The sequence below is a fragment of the Sceloporus occidentalis genome, unplaced genomic scaffold, assembly GCF_023333645.1.
Source record: "Sceloporus occidentalis isolate IW3139 unplaced genomic scaffold, rSceOcc1.0.p SCAF_3, whole genome shotgun sequence".
Lineage (NCBI taxonomy): Eukaryota > Metazoa > Chordata > Lepidosauria > Squamata > Phrynosomatidae > Sceloporus > Sceloporus occidentalis.
Window position 1 is genome coordinate 79,365,862 of NW_028316983.1, and position 22,704 is coordinate 79,388,565.

General features: G+C 40.1%; 2 protein-coding genes across 5 annotated transcripts in view; one reads left to right on the forward strand and one right to left on the reverse strand.

Moving 5' to 3' along the window:
- Nucleotides 1-4,574, forward strand: part of OSBPL9 (oxysterol binding protein like 9) — a 94,924-nt gene extending 90,350 nt beyond the window's left edge. For all 4 annotated transcript variants that reach the window (XM_089515126.1, XM_089515127.1, XM_089515128.1 and 1 more), the window contains 8 exons: nt 35-119; nt 332-442; nt 1,974-2,037; nt 2,131-2,271; nt 2,835-2,913; nt 3,313-3,404; nt 3,718-3,853; nt 3,938-4,574. In XM_089515126.1, coding sequence (XP_089371252.1) covers nt 35-119; nt 332-442; nt 1,974-2,037; nt 2,131-2,271; nt 2,835-2,913; nt 3,313-3,404; nt 3,718-3,853; nt 3,938-4,009 — 780 coding nt within the window. In that variant the 3' untranslated portion in view covers nt 4,010-4,574. The remainder of the gene's footprint in view (nt 1-34; nt 120-331; nt 443-1,973; nt 2,038-2,130; nt 2,272-2,834; nt 2,914-3,312; nt 3,405-3,717; nt 3,854-3,937) is intronic.
- The window catches only part of NRDC (nardilysin convertase), a 49,393-nt gene continuing 31,255 nt past the window's right edge, over nt 4,567-22,704 (reverse strand). The window contains exons 18-31 of the mRNA XM_089515124.1: nt 22,175-22,294; nt 21,000-21,051; nt 20,459-20,609; nt 20,014-20,141; nt 19,260-19,422; nt 18,159-18,190; nt 17,205-17,343; nt 14,246-14,293; nt 13,910-13,962; nt 13,371-13,454; nt 8,346-8,436; nt 7,695-7,811; nt 6,792-6,881; nt 4,567-6,290 (exon numbers count right to left, since the gene is read on the reverse strand). Of these exons, the coding sequence (XP_089371250.1) occupies nt 6,099-6,290; nt 6,792-6,881; nt 7,695-7,811; nt 8,346-8,436; nt 13,371-13,454; nt 13,910-13,962; nt 14,246-14,293; nt 17,205-17,343; nt 18,159-18,190; nt 19,260-19,422; nt 20,014-20,141; nt 20,459-20,609; nt 21,000-21,051; nt 22,175-22,294 (1,460 nt within the window). The 3' untranslated portion in view covers nt 4,567-6,098. The remainder of the gene's footprint in view (nt 6,291-6,791; nt 6,882-7,694; nt 7,812-8,345; nt 8,437-13,370; nt 13,455-13,909; nt 13,963-14,245; nt 14,294-17,204; nt 17,344-18,158; nt 18,191-19,259; nt 19,423-20,013; nt 20,142-20,458; nt 20,610-20,999; nt 21,052-22,174; nt 22,295-22,704) is intronic.

Below are 22,704 nucleotides of genomic sequence, written 5' to 3' on the forward strand. Positions count from 1 at the left end.
GTCTTATAAAATTGGAAAACTTTTTTTCTTTCAGGAAACAGTTGCAGATGGACCACTTCCATGGGTTGCCCAAGATAATGTATCATTTGTAGCAGAGCAAGTTTCCCATCATCCTCCAAGTAAGTTAATACATTTGCATTATTATTTTTTTTTAAAAAAAACATTCAGCATTAATATTCTATTAGGGATCTTTGCCCACCAATATATTTTGAAAGTGTAGCCAACTCTGCAGACCTTTTACTAGAGAAGCAAATAACGGTTTACATATCACAAGTGCTTTTTGCTGAATTTAGTGCTTTATAGTTTTAACAATCTATGTCTTTCCTTCAAGTTTCAGCATTTTATGCAGAGTGCCCCAATAAGAAAATACAATTCAATGCCCACATCTGGACCAAGTCAAAATTCCTGGGAATGTCTATTGGTGTTCATAATATAGGCCAAGGTACGTTTATCAGAATTCTGTAATTCCTCCGTTATCCAATTTCCTCCCAGTCAGCATATTTGTGATACGTTATTTGTTGAACTCTTTTAATGGCAAGAGAAGATGGGTTCTGTTTGAAGACTGGTAGTGATCCTGGGCAGTTGTCACAAATTGATTACAATCATTTGGCTCTTAGTTTTCATTGTAAGATTTTGTCCCTGCATGGAGCACTATTAACAGGCTCCAGGGTGGACATCTATACTTTATATGGCTGTATATTATTACTGGTGTGTTTTAGTTATTTTCCCTGTTTATAATTGGCCATTATTTCGTGCAAACACCCACCAAGTTAAAACTGAAAGTGCTCTGTGCTTTCTATTCAGAAAGTCATCACAAATTGTCTTGCCTTTGAACTTCCCTTCTTCCCTCTACATGTTAATGAGGCAAGACCAGAATGCCTAGGTTTGGAGTTGGATGGTACAACTGATTTCAGCTCTGCCTTTTTGGTTTTAAGTTAATTACCAATTAAGCCAGGAGAACTAAAATCAATATGTAACTGATGTTAATGAACTATGTGCCACATAGTTTGCCATGTGCAGTGTCAGTGGAAAAGAGAGAGGTAATGTGTGTACAGTGGGCCCTCTGAATCCACTGGCTTTGGTTCCAGTACCCCCCATGGATACCAAAATCTCTGAATGCTTTAGTCCTGTTATATACAGTGACATAGTAAAATGGTATCCCTTATATAAAATGGTAAAATATTTAAAAAAATATATTTCCAACCATGTTTTGGTTGAAACAAAAAAAAAGAGCTTCATTTATATACCGCTTCATACTGAACTAACAGCGTCTAAGCGGTTTACAACTGTAAACTAATGTAAGCCAACAATCTGGGTACTCATTTTAGCGACCTTGGAAGGATGCAAGCCTGAGTCAAGCTTAAGCCCTTTTGCTGATCTTGAACTTGCAACCTTATGGTTTTGAGTGAGTGGCTGCAGTACAGGCATTTAACCACTGTGCCACCAGGGCTCCTAATCTACAGACGCAGAATTTTTGGGTACAGAGGGCCAACTTCAGCTCCTATCACGTATTGACCATACTAGCTGAGGTATAATGGGAGTTACAGATCATCATCTGAGGGACCACTATCCATGCTATAGAAGATCCCAAATATTTCCAGTTTAAGAGAAGGAAAAAGCACTCAGCTAACAGAGCTCAGTAAAACATATGCCAGAACCTTCAGTTTGCAGCTTCCAGCTGAATTCGATCATACTTCTTGGTTCAATTTTGGAACCTTTTTGTCACCTTCTGAGTATTACTGAAACATGAGACAGTTCTCACAACATCCATAATTGTAGTTGACACAGTAAGTCTTTGTAGTCCTGCCTAAACCACTTGAAGTGGTAAGATGATAAATTCTATCTTTGGGATTTTCTTGCAACTTGGATCTCTGAGTTGAAGTTTCCTATATTCATCTTTTTTAGCCTGTCATGTTTTTCTGTATAAAAAAGATTGTCTGTTTGATTGTCATAACATCTATCCTTTATTGCAGGGTGTGTGTCATGCCTAGATTATGATGAGCACTATATTCTGACTTTCCCCAATGGTTATGGGAGGCAAGTGTTACTTTATTCTTTTTGGTCATTTTGTAAGCAGTTGTAATATTCCCTTTTCTAGTTCTTGAGTGGTCTCTTCTGTTATCTTCACAGATCTATTCTCACAGTGCCATGGATAGAACTTGGAGGAGAATGTAGCATTAACTGCTCCAAGACAGGCTATAATGCTAGCATAATCTTTCACACAAAGCCTTTCTATGGAGGGAAAAAGCACAGAGTTACAGCAGAAATCTTGTAAGTATATACAGTAGTCCCTCCACATTTATGGATTAAACATTTGCAGATTTAATTCATCATGGATGATAGTATTTGCTGCCGCCTCTACAGCTGATGTACAATACTTTTAACAGGGACTTTGATAACACTGGTTTCACTGGCAAGAAATCAAACTAGCAAGGTGGCTGGGCTGTTCCCTGTGCAAGTGTGCAGAGGGAGAAGGGGATGGGACAAATGTCCCATCTCTGCTTCCCACCTCCTAACTGATTGAGTGAGTGAAAACACATGGGGCTAGTCTCAGCCTCCCCACCAGTATAGGTGCTCTTTTTTGGCATGTTAAATATGGTGTGTGGAGGGGTAAAGATATTTGCCGTTTTCCCACTATCACAGGGGTCTAGTGCCCCTAACCATGACAAAAGTCAAGGGCTTGCTGTACACAAGTTTTAAAAATTACTCATTTTATGATTGTGGTATAAGGTGTTTTACTGTGGTAATAGATGTTATAAAGGTATGTTGTTTTGAAGGTACTATAATAGTGTTTGTAAGCATCAAGAAAGAGTATCATATTTTCTTTGTTTTAGTTCTCCTAATGACAAGAAATCCTTCTGCTCAGTTGAAGGAGAATGGAATGGTGTCATGTATGCAAAATATGCAACAGGGGTAAGGGCAGTTTTTCTTACGTTGTGCGATTTAGAGCTGCTTGTTGGATTTTCCCTGTATAAGCAAATATAGATTATCAAAACAATATTTTGTAAGTTAAGTTTCTTTTCCTTTTTTATGATATCAAGACTTTGCTCCAAGGGCTTTTTAAGAGTTGGAGAGCATGCTTTAGGATTAACATCAAAGGCATTGATGCTGGATCATGGCTGTTAGTGGCAGTTTTGCTATGAAACTTCTTTCAGTTAGGGACAGTTGTAATTGGACAGTATTGTGTTTGACTTAGCCGGCAGAAATACACCAGATAGGAATAGCACCAGAATATATATAATCAAACTCTAGGTAAAGAGCAAATTTAAGATGAAAAATATAACCAGTAATAAGTTTTTTTATTTTATTTAGGAGAATGTAGTCTTTATAGATACCAAGAAAATGCCTATCATTAAGAAGAAAGTCAGAAAACTAGAAGATCAAGAAGAGTATGAATCCCGCTGGTAAGAACTTGCTGGTTTCTTTTTGAACCTTCAAAAAAAATAAGCAGAAATCAGTGTGTCTTCACTGGCCTGTATAAAAAATAATTCACATTCACAGGAAATACGGAGTATAGGTGGATCAGTAAGATTTAGGAGCGCATATGTGGCCATTAAGTCTCTTACTTGATAGTAGATTTCTGTTCATTCCCTCATATAAGATAACCAGAATACTTTTCTTTGATCCATAGTATAAATCAGCATCTGCAGACACTTTTTTTAAGCTTGTAAATTATGTACAGTTAAGTATTTTTACTATTTAATGTGTTTTTTCTAGCCTATGGAAAGATGTCACATACAATTTGAAGATAAGAGATATTGATGCAGCTACTGACGCTAAACATAGGCTTGAAGAAAGGCAAAGAGCTGAAGCCAGAGACAGAAAAGAGAAAGAAATGACATGGGAGACACGGGTAAGCTTTATTCAACCAGTCATTCCTTTGCAAATCTCGTTGTTCTGCAATGAGGCTTCTAAAGTGCCTGTTTTTCTCTTACAGCTGTTCCATGAAGATGGAGAATGCTGGGTTTATGATGAGCCACTACTCAAGCGACTTGCTGCCAGTAAATAAGTGGGCCATGCCTTGGCTTAATGGCACTAATTGTAACTTCCAAGTCCTCTTCTTTTGGAGAGCCTGCCTCCTCCAGTTACAGTTCCTTATCTCAGGGATACTGGACTTTCTGATGCAGCGAACAATTAAAGCAGGAAGAGCCTTGACTGTGTAGCAGCAATTTATATTGGCCTTTCCTGTATGACCTCCCCATGCTTCTAGGTGAATTAATAAAACCTGGGCTTGAGCCCCCATCATGTACATCCTGTTCACCTCCATTAAGGGTGCAGTGGGGCATTTGATGCCAGTTGCATAAGATTCTAGCATTCTACATAATATATACACATGGCTTTACTTCATTCAAGCCACTTAATTTCTGTGTAAATACAAGGGATTTATTTGGCCAGTTTTAAAAAAAAGCAAGAATATAATCTACCAATGAGCGTATTTAAAAAAAATCAAGCCTTTTGGCATTTCATTGTTCTGCAAGTTAACTTTCGTATTTTTAGAAACGAAAATGTAATTATAGATTACCATTTGGTTCTTGCTGGTGCATATATAATGCTTCATAAAATAGATTTTCAAATGTATGCTTTGTTTTATTTCAAAGTAAATCTTTCTCAAAGCACTAATGCTTTGAAATGGCATTATATTCAATTACAAACATTGCTGAGACTGGGTTGATGTTCAGTAAAAAGAAAGTAATGTGATTGCTCAGAACTTTGTGAAATGGAGCAGCCAAAGCAACTTAAGTGCATCTACAGTAGGATCTAAGTGACCAGTTTCATCCCAGAAGTTGTACAAAGCTGTGATGTGAATTATTTTTTCAGACTGTGACACTAGCTTTAAATTCACTGAATTTATTTTTACTGATCTACTTTCTGCCACCTTCCAGTAACTCCAGTAAGTTTGACCTTAAAAATGTATGAGGGAAAATAGTGCGTCTTTCATGACATATCATGGTTACATAGCGAGGGGGAAAGATAGGTTTTTATTCAGCATTCTGCTGTTGCAAAAATTAAGACAGTTCTACTATAGTGTATGCATGTCCTACAAACTTAATCACCTAGTTCTACAGCAGATTTTTAGGTGTGAAAGATGTGAGAAACAATTTAGAAGTTGCTCTTGAAGTCTGTTGAAATTCAGACTCCATTTTAATATTTCATTTTCTTGCTCAAATGGAGCATATGTGAAAAGGTTAGGGCTATAACAATAAGATTAACAAGGGCTAATGTATTTGCCCCGATCCCACTTCCTCTATGTGTTTAAACATTGTATAAAAGTCAGTAGCTCTGCATATGCACCTAAATGGCTCTCCTTATGATACAATTTCTCCCTATGAAAGACTAACTTGGGTCAAATTAAGTGTTAATGTACGTAGCTCTTCTTAAAATGTTTTGTTTTTCAGCGCTCTTTTATTTCATTTGCTTATCAGTCCACCATAGTTTCTTCAAGGTCTGGATCTTTAAAATTAGAGCTAATTCAAGATGGCCTTCAGAAATCTTTGTTATATTAGAACAATCTACGCAAAACCCTTAGTATCTCAGTAATTTATTGCACATAGTAGTATCTCAGAGCACTCATCCTGAACTACCTCATTCATGTGATCCTTCATTGTACTATCAGTTGTGTTTTTCCATTAGGCTAGCTGTGTTCTTGCTCTGAATTGCTGTACAGAAGCATAATATTGATGCAGTGTAGTCTAATAGCACACTCTGGACAGAAGCTTATTATTCCTTTTGTCCCCTAAAATAACACACAGTGAGTTTAGGACTCTAAAATCTAGTTGCATCCTTGTCAGTTAGCCTCCTCTCTTCCCACCCCAGTTCTCTAGGTGAAAGAGTACTCCAAGCAGAAAGACACACTACATTTCACAAGTTTTCAGTTTGCTCACACTTTCCCTGCCTTCTATAATGCATACATTTTATGAAGAATATACCTCTTTATATAGACCTTGCCTCTGAAAACACATGCTTATAGCAGAGTTGAGCATGGAGGGTATTCAAGTACATATTTTCCAGAAAACCTAAGTAGGTTGGATTCTTTATAATGAAGCAGACCTCCCCAGTATTTAGTAGTTGTACTACACATTATGGCAGTCCGAGAGGAGTTATTTTAATATCTTATGGTATGGGAGAACATTCAGAGATGATGTATACACTTTGATGTCCTTGATGCAAGTTGTATCAGTCAAAGAAGTAGCGTCCAAGAACACTAGCTGAGGTATTTCGTTGCATGAGGGACTGTGCATATTTGAAAGAGATGTTTCCAGATCACCTTCATGTATTCCAAATCCAACCACCTACAATTGCAAGTGAAAAAAGTTATCAGCTTCTCATAGAATTTGCCAGCAGGTAAGCATCCTTGACTGTCCTGCTAGACTATGCATCTGAATATGCTACCTTGTTTTTAGTAGGTCTTCATTCTTCCATTACATAGAGATAAGTGACTTCAAGGGATTCACTATTTCCAGCCCATACTTCAACTACCAAGATGGGCAGGATTCCAGGGGGCCCTGGAGAAATTTCCAAAGCCACCTGCAAATGAGTAGTTCAGCTTTCTATAACAATGATTTGTTTCTTCTGTAGTAAGTTGAGGAATAGCGAAAAAGGATAGACTTTAAATTGCTGGCTTCCACTTGGTCCATACCTAGCATGTAGCCTAAAGGAGATGTGACTTAAAGGGCATTTCTCACTCCCATTATAAGATCTAGAACTGTCTTCTAGATAAAAAATACGGTCTTCCACCACTACTCTTTTAAAGATGAACAACCTTTAAAATTGTCTTTGCTATGAATACTCACATGTACACTAAGCACTTTACTCTCTTTGCCTCTGTGTGCATGAAACCAGTCAACTAATTCTGATTGAGAAAGGGATTTTAGAGCATCAATCTTGAAAAGAAAAGGGAAAAAAAAACAGTTTAGTTTAAAATGAAAACGTCAAAACAATACTTACGCATACATTAGTAGTGTTGGAATTACCCCAAAGCCTGAGCCTTTTTGATTTGACTGCAAAGAGTGGCTGGTGTCCAACATGAGCTCTTGTTAGATTCTAATATGCGAGATATAGCATACAGGAGGAAGAGAGAACATGTGGCTCATTGGCCTTTGACAACAACGACAGACAGAAACTGCAGTCCAAAAGTAGCTGGAATTTGCACAGAAATTCCTGTCTTTTGACTCAGGGAAGTGGAAAGACTCCATGCACAAACTAATTTGAATGTCACATAAATCAATGATGGCATTCAGTCACAGGAGAGAGGTGAAGCTATGACATCTATATGTAAATACGGTACACCAATAGTTTCTGTCCTACACACGTATGTGTAGCATCAGCAACAAAATGTTGCTATGCACCGCTGCAACTGTAACATCAATATTCCTAATCAGGAATTCTGCCTGCCTTCAGGATGCTATAATTCATACTCCTTTCTATCCAGCTTTCCCTTTTTCAAATGAAACTCATCTGTGAATTCCATACTCTGGGATTATTTTTTGTTAACTTGTACTTTTGTAGGCATCACAGTTTGCCTTTTGTTCACATCTCTTCCTCAGAATTCTGTTTTGGCTTCAATTTTGTCAGTACTGCATATATTTCTTTATCATGATTGGGGGATTCACTTTGATCATTTCAAATTTTAAGATAAGATAAAACCTGAACCAAAAAAGGAGTTTTGGTGTTAAAACTTTACAAGAACCTCTTACCTCTCGGACTAGTCTGTCAAATAGATATTGTTGAGTCACCACTTCTGTCCAATTCCTATCCACCTCTTCACCAAGATGGGAATCTTCACATTCTTTTAATTTAATGAGAGCTGTGACCTGGAGTAGAGAAGGCATATGCTCATTAGAGAACAAGATGCTGTTTCTAGGAAAAGGTTTAAGTCATCTCTTCATGCTAAATTTATTTTGTTTTCCTCTTATTTTGACAACACAGTTTCTTGCTGCGTCCAGACATCAAAATTAAAAAACCACAGATAAATATTCTAAATTTATTTCATTTATGTTGTTTGATAAATAAATAATACAGCAGTAAAATTATCTGGCCCCAGAACACACACAACTACTGCTAGTTAAGTTGTCATTTGGAAAATGTGCTAATTACTCAGAGCTTTGCATTTCCGCTTTGTTCAACAAGAATGGCAAAACTGAATAATGTAAAGTAGTTGCACCTTTTCTATGCCATCCCATTTTTTATTAAGATTTTGGAAAATCAAAACTAAAGTTCTGTGTCTCAATTAGCACAATGAACCTGAACCTATTGCTGATGCGTGAATGGAGAAACAGAAAACCAAACAACCTGATGAAACCTATTTTTACTGGAAAAAGGTTTCTAGGAAATCAACTTTTTATTACCTGTGTACTGAAGGCCTCTGCAGTCATAGTCTTCATTTTTTCCTCAAAACATGAAAGAAACTCTTCTATCTTTCTATCTACAAGTTCAGAACTGAAAGAAATAAGACACAAACATACATTTGTACTAAATGACATTGAGCAGAACAGAAAATGAATTTTATCAAAAGTATAATCCTGCATTTTAGATAGTAGTGCTCTTAAAACTTGCCTTTGGAAATATATATACAATGTGATCTCTGTATCCAGAAGGGATCTGTTCTGGACCCCCTCCCCCCAAACCAATGAATACCAAATCCATGGATGTTCAAGTCCCATTATATATAATGGCACAGTAAAATGATGTCTCTTATGTAAAATGGTAAAATCCATGGATACAGAAGGTCAACTGTATATTGTAGAAACTCTTTATCCTTTTCCCTAAAATAAATAGTTTCTGATAATAAACTAATAACCTCATAGTTATTAAGGAAGCTTCCCATTCTAAATCCACTACTTACTTGAACATGTCTAGTAATGGAATTTCTGCAGATTCTGGTGAAGGTCTCCTTAAAACTGTTGCTGATCTCTGATTAGTATCTCCATCTCCATAATTCTTACTAATCTTCTGATTCCACTCCAGACCCAAAATTTAGAGCACTCTTTTCATCAAGCTTATAAATTTTTTCACCATAAAATAGCCTATGTATATTATTTTCTGAATCTGGAGCTTCATCTGAAGAATCTTCCTGATGACCACTGTCATGTGACTGTTCAGATAGCTCTGAATCATTCAAGTCCTCTACCTCTCACTCATTACCAGTTTCAATATTTATATGCTTTGCCTTTTTTGCACATTTTCCTCCTGCAGAAATGACTTCTTCCTCAGTTAAAACTGTTGTCTTACTGTTTTGACCCTTGATATTAGCAGCACTCTTCTTGATCACTTGTTTCTGCTGTCTTAATTCTATCTGTATATCATCTTCACCCCTAAATGATGAAGAATCCTCCTTTGCATCTGAATCTTTGTTTAATGAATTAATATTGCATAAATTTAATGGTTGCCTCAAACACTACAAAATTCATTTGTAGAAAATAATTCATTAACTGATAATTCATTGAAGATGATGATATAACCTGATCAAAGATATTATCATCGTCTGGCCTTAGAATGACATTAAGCTCTTTGTTTATCACTTCATTAATCACAGTCTGTATATCTGCTGGTCATCTACGTTGTTTTCGAGCTACAGCACTAACATTACAAGGATGCAGAGAGCCAGGCACCTGCTGGGCTAACTGTGGTGCTCCCATCCTCATATTCTTTATGTCAACAGGGAAGATTGTAAATCTAAACATTCCATTCCATTCATACTAGCAGAGATGAGCTATCACTCTGCTGCTGAGGCTGCACAGAGATTGTTCAACCACCCATCAGGGCATTTTGCTTGTCTCCCTTAGCTGTTCCCCAACTCTGTTCCCGCTGCAGCTCTGCCAGGTATCTTGGGTTTTTTTTTTCTCCACCTATCACTTCATGCTTTAAAATCTTTTTTTTCCCTCACAAACAGCTGACTTCTCTGATTTTCATTTCTGTTTTTTCTTTTTTGGTGGTGGAGGGGAAACCATACTGCTCCCCACCTCACTCTCACTCATTGACATTTAAAACTCTTTTTAATATAGCCTTTTCTCTTTCATCACAGTCATGCTGGACAGCGGACATCTGGGTTCATTTTTCTTTAATTTTTTTTCAGCATTCAAGATTTTCTGAGCAATGAGTCCACTTTGGTTGCTGCATCTACCGCAACATTTCCCCCTTTTTTATCCAGAACTGCCAAAGCTATTTCTTTCCCAATTTCCTAATCTTCTATCTTTATCTTTTTAGAATTAATCCCCATGTTTTCTCCATTTCTGGGAAGGCAAGAAATTACAAACTCTTGGGCTAGGGAAGGGAGTAAACAGACATAACTGAAAGCGAATTTAGATTCTTGCCTATCCAGCAATTGCATGAGGAATAACCCATTAGGTGTGTGGATTGCTTCTAACCAGAGAATGCTGTGGCACATCCATTTCTTTAAGAGTGATTCATAGTGTTTCGTGGCCTACTCACAATCAAAGTGCAGGCTGATTTTTCTTTAGAATTTTTCTTTTTGCACACCATTATCCAACATATGTTTGCAATATGTGCCTAGTACCTCTTCTTTTCCTGAACCCAGCTTGGGTATCTGTCATTTCTCACTCCATATATGGTGAAACTCTTTGCTGCAGAATTCTCTTAATGAATGAATGAAGTTTATTTATTTCTAGACCGCTATTCCTTGCAGATCACAGCGGTTTACAAAAACACCATCAAAACCAATACAAAGTGATGACCCATAGCCCAACAATACAAAAACCCACCCATACCATCATTCAATCTAAAACCAGTTAAAAACCTATATAACAAATTAGCTGGATTGAACAAAATGCACAGGGGAGAGAAAGAATAACATCAAGGCACATGGGGGAAGGCTTGACGGAAAAAGTCTTCAGATTCTTCCTAAAAATATCTAGAGAGGTTGCTGAGTGGAGCTCATCGGGCAAAGAGTTCCAGGTCTGAGGGGCTACGATGGAAAATGCCCTTTGTGATGAAGACACAAACCTTGCCTTGGGAACTCTTTTAATAGATATTTTCCGCCCGATCTGAGAGTGTGGGGCAGACTGTATGGGGAGAGGCGGTCCTCCAAATACCCTGGGCCCAAGCCATTTAGGGCTTTATAGGTCATTACCAACACCTTGTATTGCGCCCGGAAGCGAATAGGCAGCCAATGTAGATCTTTCAATATAGGTGTTATATGGCTGGTCCTGGAACATCCAGTGACCAGCCTCACTGCCATATTCTGAACCAATTGTAGCTTCCGAGTTTGGTACAAGGGTTGCCCCATGTAGAGCGCATTGCAGAAATCCAACCGAGAGGTTACCAGAGCATGTACCACCGTTTCCAGGTCCTCCCGGCCCAGGTAATAATAATAATAATTTGTTTTATTTATATACCGCTATTCCAAAGATCATAGCGGTGAACAGCAAGTAAGCTAATTAGCAAGTAAGCTAATTTGCCCCCATCTGTCTGGGTACTCATTTTAGCGACCTCCTCAGAAGGATGCAAGCCTGAGTCGAGCTTGGGCCCTTTTGCTGGTCTTGAACTCTCAACCTTGTGGTTTTGAGTGAATGGCTGCAGTACAGACATTTAACCACTGCGCCACCAGGTAGGGTCGCAGCTGGCGTATCAGCCGAAGCTGATAACAGGTGCTCCTGACCGTCGCATCCACCTGAGATGTAAGGTGGAGCGACGAGTCCAGGAGCACCCCATAACTGCGAACTGAGTCCTTCAAGGAGAGCGTGACCCCGTTCAGGACAGGTGGACAAATATCCATCCCCGGGCCCGGGGAACCTATCACGAGTACAGTGGAACCTTATTATACGCGGGGGATCCGTTCCGGAACCCTTCGCATATAAAAAAAATCCGCCTATGCTTGAGCCCCATTGTTTCCAATGGGGCTCGCGCGCGAGGCACAACGGGTGCACGTGCCCATTCAATTGAATGGGATGTGCCACGCGTGCCGGCGGCTTTGAGCGCCTATGCTCAAAGCCGCCTATAAAAAGACCACGTATGCGGAGGCTCCACTGTACTTCCGTTTTCTCTGGATTCAAGCTGAGTCTGTTTTCCCTCATCCAGCCCATTACCAACTCCAGACAGGCGTTTAGAGGAGAGATGCCATCCCTGGTCACTGCACCAGTCGGAAGCACAGAGAAGCATATTTGGGTGTCATCAGCATACTGATAACACCGCGCCCCGTGTCTCTGGATGATCTCTCCCAGCAGCTTCATGTAAATGTTAAATAGCATGGGGGACAGAATCGCTCCCTGAGGGACACCAGATGTAAGGGCCCTCTTATCGGAGCAACAGTCCCCTAGCTGCACCATCTGGAATCTACCCGAGAGGTAGGAACGGAACCACTGGAGCGCAGTGCCCCCGATACCCAACTCTCTCAGGCGTTCCAGAAGGATACCATGGTCAATGGTATCGAAGGCCGCCAAGATGTCCAAAAGCACTAACAGGGGCACGCTACCCCTGTCCATGCCCAGACAGAGATCATCGACCAGGGCGACCATGGCAGTCTCAACTCCATAGCCCGCCCGGAAACCGGTTTGAAATGGGTCCAGAAAATCTGTCTCATCCAAGATCCCTTGAAGCTGGAAGGCAACCGCCCTCTCAATCACCTTCCCTAAAAACGGCAGCAGCAAGACAGGCTGATAATTGTTCCGAATTAGGGGGTCTAGGGAGGGCTTTTTTAGTAAAGGTTTTACAACGGCCACTTTCAAACTCGATGGAAACTGCCCTTCCCTGAAAGATGAATTAATAATCCGGCGTAACATCTCTGTCACCGCCATTCCCCCCTGAGCTGCCAGCCATGAAGGGCAAGGATCGAGAGAGCACGTTGTCTTCCTAACTCTACAAAGAATCTTGTCCACATCCTCGGTACTTACAGACTTAATCACTTTGTTTGCATGAGAAATTAATGCAGTGGTTCCCAAACTCTAGCCTTCCAGGTGTTTTGGACTGCCAACTCCCACAAGCCCCAGTCAGCTTGGTCAGCATTTAGGAATACTGGGAGCTGAAATCCAAAACATCTGGAGGACCAGTTTCTTGGGTACTGGAATGCATATTGAATGTTTCCACTCTGTGAGCCACTGTTTTGTTTTCTGTATTTGTTGACAGATTTTAGTTAGAACTAGAGCAAATCTATCTTTGCAGCTTGAAGTAGCTCCACTGGTGTGCCATCTCTTCCTGGTGGTTTATTAAAACTACAGTAAAATATAAGGAAATCCAAAGGCATTTTAAAATAAAAGTTTGGTGAACAGAAAATGCAACGGAAATGAGTTAGGGGCCAATTTTGCCCCTTTAGGCAAACAGTTTATATGAGGGGGGAAAGGCCAAATTACTGCAGTAATTAGAGACTCATGCAATGCACAAATGGGGAAAAAATAAATTGGAAAAAAAATACTACTCACTTATATTTGGTTGCTTGTGTTGCTACAGTAACAGAGAAGCCAAGGATCCCAGATGTATTCCTGCAAGTTGGGTACACATGATACCTAAAGAGGGGAGACAAAAGGGAATAAGGGATCACTCTAAGAATACCTTTAAAATGTCAATATCAAGCTACTTTCATGTAGGTATTACTATGATCAGGAGCTAAGTACACTTAACCCAGATTCTGTGTTCTAGCAGTGCATATGCTTAACTGGAAATTCTGCCTATGACAATAGCTACCAAAAGGTCTCAGAAGCTTAATAGTAGTAGCATTGGTTAAAGAATTTGTTTTTTACTTCAGGACAAAAATGTAGATGTTCTAGATGTTCTAGCAGTCTTCTAGATAAACCCAAACTAAGGTAAATGCTGAGGCTTTGAACTGGAATTAAACTGAACTGAATTGGATAACAGTTCAGATATAGGAGGTACATTGTACAGAGGTCTTTAAAAATACTTCCAATAGATCAACTCCTAAAAAGAAGACCGTAAGTCAAAGGGCAACTGAATCACAACTTACCCAAGGGTTTGCTTGGTTCGCAGGAAATCAAAACAAGGTTCCTCCATGTACATCTGCAATGCAACAGTGTCCAATGAGTTAGGCTCTTTTACCATAGGTGTGATTTAGGTACCTCACATAGTCACCACTGGCTGTAGCAATCACTCTTCTGCCTCACCACACCCCTCCTCCCAGATTTCCATCTACTATCTCAGTAAAAATTCAGTACACACCAACAGAATATGGCCTTTCAACTGAGATATTTGCAGACAATATATCGGTGCTAACTGCAGTGGGGTTTGTACAAACCAGATAATGTCAACCTAATTCTGTTTATATGAAACAATCCAAACTTACCACAAGCAATTCCATGAGAGAATATTCTCTTAAACTCCTAGCTCCTGACTAAAAGGAGAAAAGAGACAGATTTAATTCATCAGAAAATTTGCAACTTCAGTTCTGCCAACTCACTCAAAAGGAAACAGACTAGCAGTAATCAAGCACATCAAGTACATCGTGAGTCCATAATGGAAAATCACACTGGACTCCAACTGTCCTAAAAGTTGCGTTAAAACATGCACAAGAAACAAGTTCAATACATGGAAGTCTCCACCACATGACTTTCAAAAGCATCTAGCAGCACTCATTTCTAGTTTCCTAAAATGGCTCTTAAATCTGGCAAAAGAGCAGAGAGATTAAAGTGTTCCACATGGCCAGTGTTATCAATGCCCTCCAACTTACCCAGTTTTCTGGGCAATTTTAGTGTAACGGTAAATGCTCCTTGCTGCATAGCCAGAGACTACAGACTTCCTTTTTCTATACCTAAAGCAACCATTCGGCACGTTTTTAAAATGGGTGGGGGAGGAGGCAGCATAGCTACAGCATGAGGGAAGACGAGACACAAATCTAGCCTTTTCCACACGTGAGGAACAACCATTTTGTGCCAGATGACTACTGCATTCCTAAGATCAATGCATACTGTGAAGGTCCATTCTTACCGAGGAGACATCCAGGAACGGTTAACCTCTGTCACCAAGGCAATGAACTACTTGATTAAAATTAATACAGTTCCATACAAAGCTATTATGCAAAGGGATCTTGCAGCACCTTTGAGACTAACTGAAAGACAGAAGTTGGTAGCATGAGCTTTTAGAGATGTGAATCTACTTCCTTGAATGCATTTGAGGAAGTAGGCTCAACACTATGAAAGCTCATTGTCTGCTACCGGTATATATTGCCAAGTGTAACTTAACAGCTGCCCACCTACCACTTTGGGCTGGGCCGTCACTAAGGTGTGTGTGGGAGGTTCAGACAGTACCAAGTGATATTTCCGTGGGAGGTGAACACCTGGTGGGGGCGGTTGCTCCTGTCCATCCCAAGACTCCTCCTGGCCGACCCTCTCCACCAGTCAAGGCACCTCTCTGTCCATTGGCTGCAGCTGCTGGTGGGGCGCTGCCTGGCAGCTCCTGAGTCTGGCCGGGCTACTGGCCAAGTGGGGAAAAGGACTGTCAGGCAGCAGCAGCAGCCAAGTGACACCTCAAAGGGAGTTTACTGGGCAGCGGCAGCAAGCCACCTCCACCTCCAGCCACTCTGGGGAAGGGGCTGCCTTCCGGGTCTGCTGGCAGGAAGGAAAAGCAAGTTGTGTCCCTTTCCCACTTGGTCAGCAGCCCTACCAGATCCCAAAATGCTGCTGAGCAGTGGCAACATCACACCCTCACCATGGCAGAGGTAGCTTGGCTGGTGGAAGCGGCGGCTGGGGGTGTGTCAGGCAGCTGGGAGGTAACAGCATGAGTTATTGCATCGGGATGACTGATGCCACTACCAGTCATTCATTTATCCTGCAATCTCTGCTTTGGGATTAAACTAAATTGAAAACCTCAGATCCCTCAGAAAAGCCTGTGTATGTATGTGTATGTGCCTTCAGGTCACATACTGACTTAGAGCAACTCCATGAATTTAATAGTTTCCTTAAGCAAAGAACACTCAGAGGTGATCTGACCAGTTCCTTCCTCTGAAATATAGCCTACAGCACCTGGCATTTATTGGCAGTCTCTCAACTAGGGCTGACCCTGCTTAGCCTCCAAGATTAGAGGGGGTCTGGTGATTTAGGACATTTAGGCCCTAGGGTGAGGATCATCAAAGCCCCCCCCCCCATGCCCTACTGGTAAGCAGCTGCTGGGATTGATAGGAGCCCATCTCCCTGTTAAATGATTAGTGACTGCCTGATGTTCCCACCCACCTCTTGTGCAAACAATCCCCAAAAAACCTGCTTTATTAGATGATTTTTTGCTGACGATTATGCGGATGGACATTGGATGAAGCAGTCACTGGGTGGAAGAACAAACTCTGTGAAGTATCCCTGTTCGATAGTCTTCAACACTCATTGGTCTGAAGTGGATTGCTGGCAGGTTTGAAGAAACCTGGGCAACCTCCCCACAACTAACTGGTGTTATGAGTCACAGACTGGACTTTGGTGTTCTAGCAGGTTGATTTCCTGCAGGACGTAGATATGGATGACTCCTGGTTCTGGAAAGTGGGATGTGTTCAATGTTGGCTGAAAGGGCTGAAAAGATTGTCCAGAAAGTTTCAGTAGTCATTTTGTCTCCTTTTTGTCAATAGAATTCTTAACACTCATTTTGTCTTTGCTTTCCATGAGAATATCCTTTAAGGCATTCTCCTGAACAAGAAGAGAACGCTCAAAGGAACTGTAGCTACATTTTTTCTAGAATGCAGATGAACACTTCCAGTGTTTAAGTCAGATGGATCTCCTTGCTACTGTTAAGGCTACAATGTCACAAGCTGAAAACATGATAGAATCTCCTGTGGCATCAGCTACAAAGCCAAAGGATTTATATAACTTTAGAAGAGCCCTTTGCAACGACTTTGCCTCTAGATTATGATTCTGAAAAAAGAGCTTCAATCCACAGCATAACAGCACTAGACATTTAAGAGTGTGGAAGAAGTACAAATAGACAAGGCTACTGATTCATGAGACTTCTTGAGGGCCATATCAGCAATTTTCTCATTGGGTTCTTTTACAAAGCAGTCTCTCTCCTTTGGCGCTAGTGGTCCTATAAAGAAATGAGCTCTGATATAACCTGTTCTGGACAAATGCAAGGTGAGAGAACTGTATGGAGGAGCTAGGAATCCAATAAGAAAGACTTAATTTTGATCATGTGACCTCACAGCAGAAGAGGTTACCCATTCTGGATGGCTACTTTTCCATTAACAGAAAATGAACCTTTCCATATTATGCAGGACGGCTGCCAAAGGCAATATTAATAAACTGATATACCCATACTTTATATCACATCACCTGGTAATAGACTGTCACTTCAGAGTTTGCATCTCCTTTGTTGAGCGTTTTCACTTTGCACAGCAGATGGCCACTCGGCAAGTCCATCACACGGAACTGTACTGCACATGGATGCAGTAATGGAAGGAACTGCAGTTTTCTGGAAAAGATTCCAAACATCACAGTCAACTGCAAACTTGCTCCCTATTTCATTGCACCAGAACCATCTAGACCAGAGGTAGGCAGAAAGGGCATCTGAACTTAATGGTGGATCTAACAATGATCTATAATATACCAGCAAGTATATGTAATTCTGAATTAACAATAGCAGTCACCTAATTCTATAACGCCTGCCTTAAATTATACTGATTATGTGAGGTAAGCAGGTGTTAAAGGACTGCAAGCTTTGGTCAGTTCTGGTAATCACGTTCCTGATTTCAGAATTCTGTTACAAAAGAATCCAGCTGAGGGATCTAAGGACTGTAATAATAGTAATAACCTCTGGTTTATTTCCTGGTTAAAGAGGCCTCTCCTCTGCCTAGAACAATCCAGGAGAAAAGGGAAAAAATGGCAAAAACTTTTTTGGGGAAAAAGATTTTCAAAATTTCTGAGCAGGGTACAGTGTGTGAGCCTACCCCTTAAGTCCTATAATATGCTCCCCCACTTCCAATGACTGACAGTTATCTATCCTTGTTATAGACAAAAAGAACAACTGATGTCACCTGCTGCAATACTGTATCAGTTTTTCATCCAAAATTCAGGAGTTTACTTCTGTTTTCAGAAATACTGAAGACAAATATGTGACCCAATATGAATACAGTATCTAAACTGAAAGTTTAATCAATCAACTAGACATCTAGTGATTCAACAATTCAAAGTGGGCTTCTACCCCAGTTTTAACAGTATCTTCACCTTCCTCAAGTGTTACTATTTATAGCCCATAGAATATTTCAAAGATAAAGGGTAAATACTCACTCTACAACATAATCCAAAAATTCTTTTGACTCCTAAAATGAAAATGGTAGGCATTTTATATATTCTTGTAAAATAAACCGGAATGACATAGCAAAACAACAGTATTTTTAAAAGTCCTAACCAAGTGCTCTACTCAGGATCAGTGGTGGTTGGTGTCACCTGATTGGGGGGGGGGGGTTGACTGCTATGGCTTCCGAAGGGCCATTTGGGGAATGGCGTGGCTGCAATCACGCCCGAGCCCAAACGGAAGGCACTGCCCCCCCCCCTGCAACCTCTGGAGGGCCGTTTGGGGTCCAGTGTGCACAACACCCGCTCTCTCTCACCCAGCAGCTGTGCCAGTTCCACTAGATGTACCTCCCAGAATGTCACCCAGTATGGTCTGCATCCCTAGTGACACCGCTGCTCAGGATATAGCATGGATAGAGAAAACATGTAGCACATAAATCTCCATGAGCTGAAATAACTGCAGAACCTTGCTAAGCCTACACACTCACTGCCAATCTACAATTTTAAACCCTCTCCATATTACTCTGCATTGGCCAGTTAATAGATGATTAAGGATATACTAAGGATAGAGCCCCCCTCTAATATTATACTGGGATTTTTGCCCTGAAATCAAGTGCTAAGCCAATTATCAGTCTTTATTAAGAATGCTAATTTTTCTTTCAATTTTAATTTAACCTTTTTTTCCTGAAAACAAAGATGGATTCCAATCCTTCACCAAATTATGCCCTGAAGTACAAAGAAGAAATCAGAGAAAAAGGTGAGAGGGAGGGAGACTAGGAGGGATGGACCTGTAACAACTACCGGAAATTTGCAATAGCCTGTGGTTACACTGAAAAGCCATCTCTCACATGCAAACCACTCTCCCATGTGTTTCTTTTATTTGTAAACATCTAAACATGCAGTAACAGGTACTTGTTTAAACACATAATAGACACTTTTCAACTATGAATAGATAAAATCAAAACAGAGGTCAGAATCAGTGCTAACATTAGCTGCAATGCTATGTACTACCCCTACAGGGCTAATAACAGATTTTATCACTAAAAGACAAGTCAATAAAGAGAAGCCGAGCAAGCAAATGGAATTTATACTCACACGACTTGTGAAGTTTCCTTGGACAAGGCCCTCTGCAAAGAACTGAGATTTGAAAGCCTTCACAAACAACAGTAGGGAATCTATGGAGAGGCCCTTCATAAGTGTCTCATATTTTTCAATCATAGACCATCTGCCATGTTCTAGTATTAAGAGACGGATATCTCTATAATGAAAGAAAAACAGATGAATATGTGTTAAATGAAAATGGCTTGTCTTTGAAACTCCTCTTGTAAACTATACCTAGGTCCAAAAGGAAGCCACACACATACCAGTGGATTTATTTAAGTCTTGCCTCATGTTCATGTCCTCCTTTTTATGAAACCAGATCTTTTGGTCATGCATTTAATTCCACAGAATTTGTAGTTAACAGCGAGAATTGCTTTTGACTGACAACCATCAAATCTTGTGTGAGATAACTCTTTCCACAACAGTACCCATGAGGGTGAAGGAGGTCAATGCACAGGCAGCATGATTACCTCAAGACCTCCTCTCCCAAGATCCTAGTCCCTCTCTTGACATTCTGTCCTCCACAGAAACAGGTAAGAGAGCCCTGCTCTCTAGGCTCTGTCACACAGTTCTTTTCCAAATATACTGAAATAACACCCCCACCACCACTGATATTTAATGAAAAGTATAGGGAAGCAAGTTTGCCCATATTTTCCACACGTTTGAGATATAAACTGTGACTTCTATAGACTTCCCTACTATCCCACTCTGGAGACTCATTCCATTTTCAAACAATCTAGACACTTACTTGGCCAATGTCTCTGGCTTGATGAGGATGTTGAAGTAAGTCTTTTTCAGCTGCTCAGTTATCATCTCAAAAACTTCAGGAGTAAAACTGAAGTCAGCTAAATGGTCGATGAGGAGTTGAAACAGCAGCTATAATAAAAAATTAAAGTATGATTCCCTAAAGCAAGGATGTGGAAGTTCTTCCTATTACCATGAGGGGAGGCTATTCCCCCCAGATTCTCTTTGCTCAGTGTCTCTCTCTCTCCATAAAGAAAGTACCTGATTGGAAGGGACAGTTTAGGACAACAGTGCCCCAGAAATTATTCATCCCTGGGAATTATCTCAGGTGACAATCGGCTCTTGCAGAGAATACAATTCTCCATTCTGCCTAAGAGTAGTTAAATCCAATATGGAATTTTCTCCAAAATGCGCCCTTTCCCCAAAGTTCAAGGACTGTCAGCACTTACAGGCAGCTTGTGGTTGAATCCTTTGACACGAATGATTAACCCATGCTCTCCAGCTACCAGCTTGTACTCCAGCTGAGCAACATCTGCTTCATAGGCAGGTTCAGCCAGATTGTGCGCAAGGATGTTCACAAATGTATCAAAAAGTACCACACTGCAAACAACCATACAAGAGTTTGAACGACAGCCTCTCATAATAAAACTCTTCAGAATTATACAATTGATTCAGTTTGTCAAAGCATTCCATAAAGATGACATATAACATATAATACCTTTTAGATTATAAACTGCATAGTCAACACCTCCAGTAAATGCAATGGAGTCTAAAACATGGTACTTATTACTACTTACTACTCCCATCCACTAGCTCAATTTATTTATTAATAATGCAAGATATAGTGTGACACAGAATTAAGCCTTAACACAGAGGCTTCTGCACCAAACATTATCTGTTAGTCAAATAATTTGACTTAATTTAAAATGCCTTTTCCAGCACAAAAATAAAGGCAGCCAAAAGAACAGACAAAAAGACGGTAGTCCTTACTTCTCAGCAGACTGCTGGATCAACGGTGAGATTAGATGGAAACGGATATAAGCTGGAAAAGAGATTATAATAAGCAATGGCAAACAATGGAGAGCAGTAAAGTTTCTTTATGGCTTCCAGACCCATGTTTCCCAATCTTTTTTAGAACATAGGAAAACTTGCCTACATTTAGATATAGCACTCTTGATTAGATTTCTTAACTGTGCAAACACAATTTAATTCTGTATGGCAGGGGTGAGAACCCATGGCTCTCCAGATGTCTGTTGGACTACTTGTCTCGAGTCCTATCTAGCACAGCTAATGGTAAGGGTTTTTAAATCCTTCCTGATTAAGGATGGGACATAAATAAAACACTATCTACAATGGGAATTGCAGTCAAACAACAAAAAAGGGGACACACATCTCAATGCTAACATACAATAAAGAGAGTCTACTGGATTCTTGATGTTCTCACTTAATGGTGAGGATGGATGGGGGTCTGCATACTGCTGGCAAAAAAGAAAGGGACACAGCTGTGCAACGAGGAAAAAGAAAGGGACACAGCTGTGCAACCAATCTAGATAGGAAAAATTCAGCTAATACTTCTGCCATTGGCTACTTGGTAGAAGACAGCCTGGACAGCACTGCCATTCTACAAAACAACGACTGGAACACTGTGCTTGACTCTCTACTATCAACATCAAGGAAATAGTAGCTGGATGTTTTGAAGTATTCCAAGCCAAAGCTTATTTAGATGACAAATTAACTGTTCCAAGTCTTCACTTTCTAAAACCAAAACACCAACACAGTTAAGTGTATATGACATGGAACCAACTCGGTACTTCATGCTGCCAACACACTGCTTAGTTTACTCAGGCTTGGAAGACTATTTGGGAGCATTATAGAAAATTTTAGGACATGGTTCTTTATGATGCATATTCTAAAAACCACAGCTGACTGGGTGGACTCATGATTCAACTAGGATGGCAGTGGTACAACAGATAAACAGATGCACACACATACTTTAAAAGTAAGAACCAGATACGGATTTCAATTTGTTAAAACAAAAAGTCATTTCTAGAAAAGTCATACAAAACTCCCGGAAGAGAAATAGCATTATCCATAATGTTAATTGCTTTATACAAGGAAAGATCCTTTGAAAGTTTAATGAAAACACATGTATAAAAGTATTTTACCTTTAGGGATTTTGAATTTATCATCCTTCTTGTACCACAAACAACCTTGCTCATTGTTTGCAATACTGACTGGATATTCTGTCTGGGCACAGTCAGGGGCCTTCAGAGCAAAGTCAGTTGCTAAAATGGCAATATAGCAAGTTAAATAAATCAATATACTTTTAATAATACCACAAAGATAGAGAAGAATGACAGGCAGTCAGAGATGAATGCACCCTCCCTCCATTCCAACTGCCACTGCTGAAGGGCGGGGTATAAATACCATAAAATAAACAATCAAACAAATAAATTGACCATGCAGTTCAAGTACTCCAGCACCAGTAAATGAGCTGTTACACAGATTGAACTGTTGGCCTTATACAGCATCTTGAATTCCAGAATCTGCTGCATAATCCTCCCTAGTTTGGGAGGGTACACCATAACAGAAATCCATTTCAATCAATTATTCAGTTCACTCAGAATTATAAAAGCTGGCTTGTGATTTCTTCATTTTAAAACTAGAATGTCTTTAACTACATACACACAAAGTA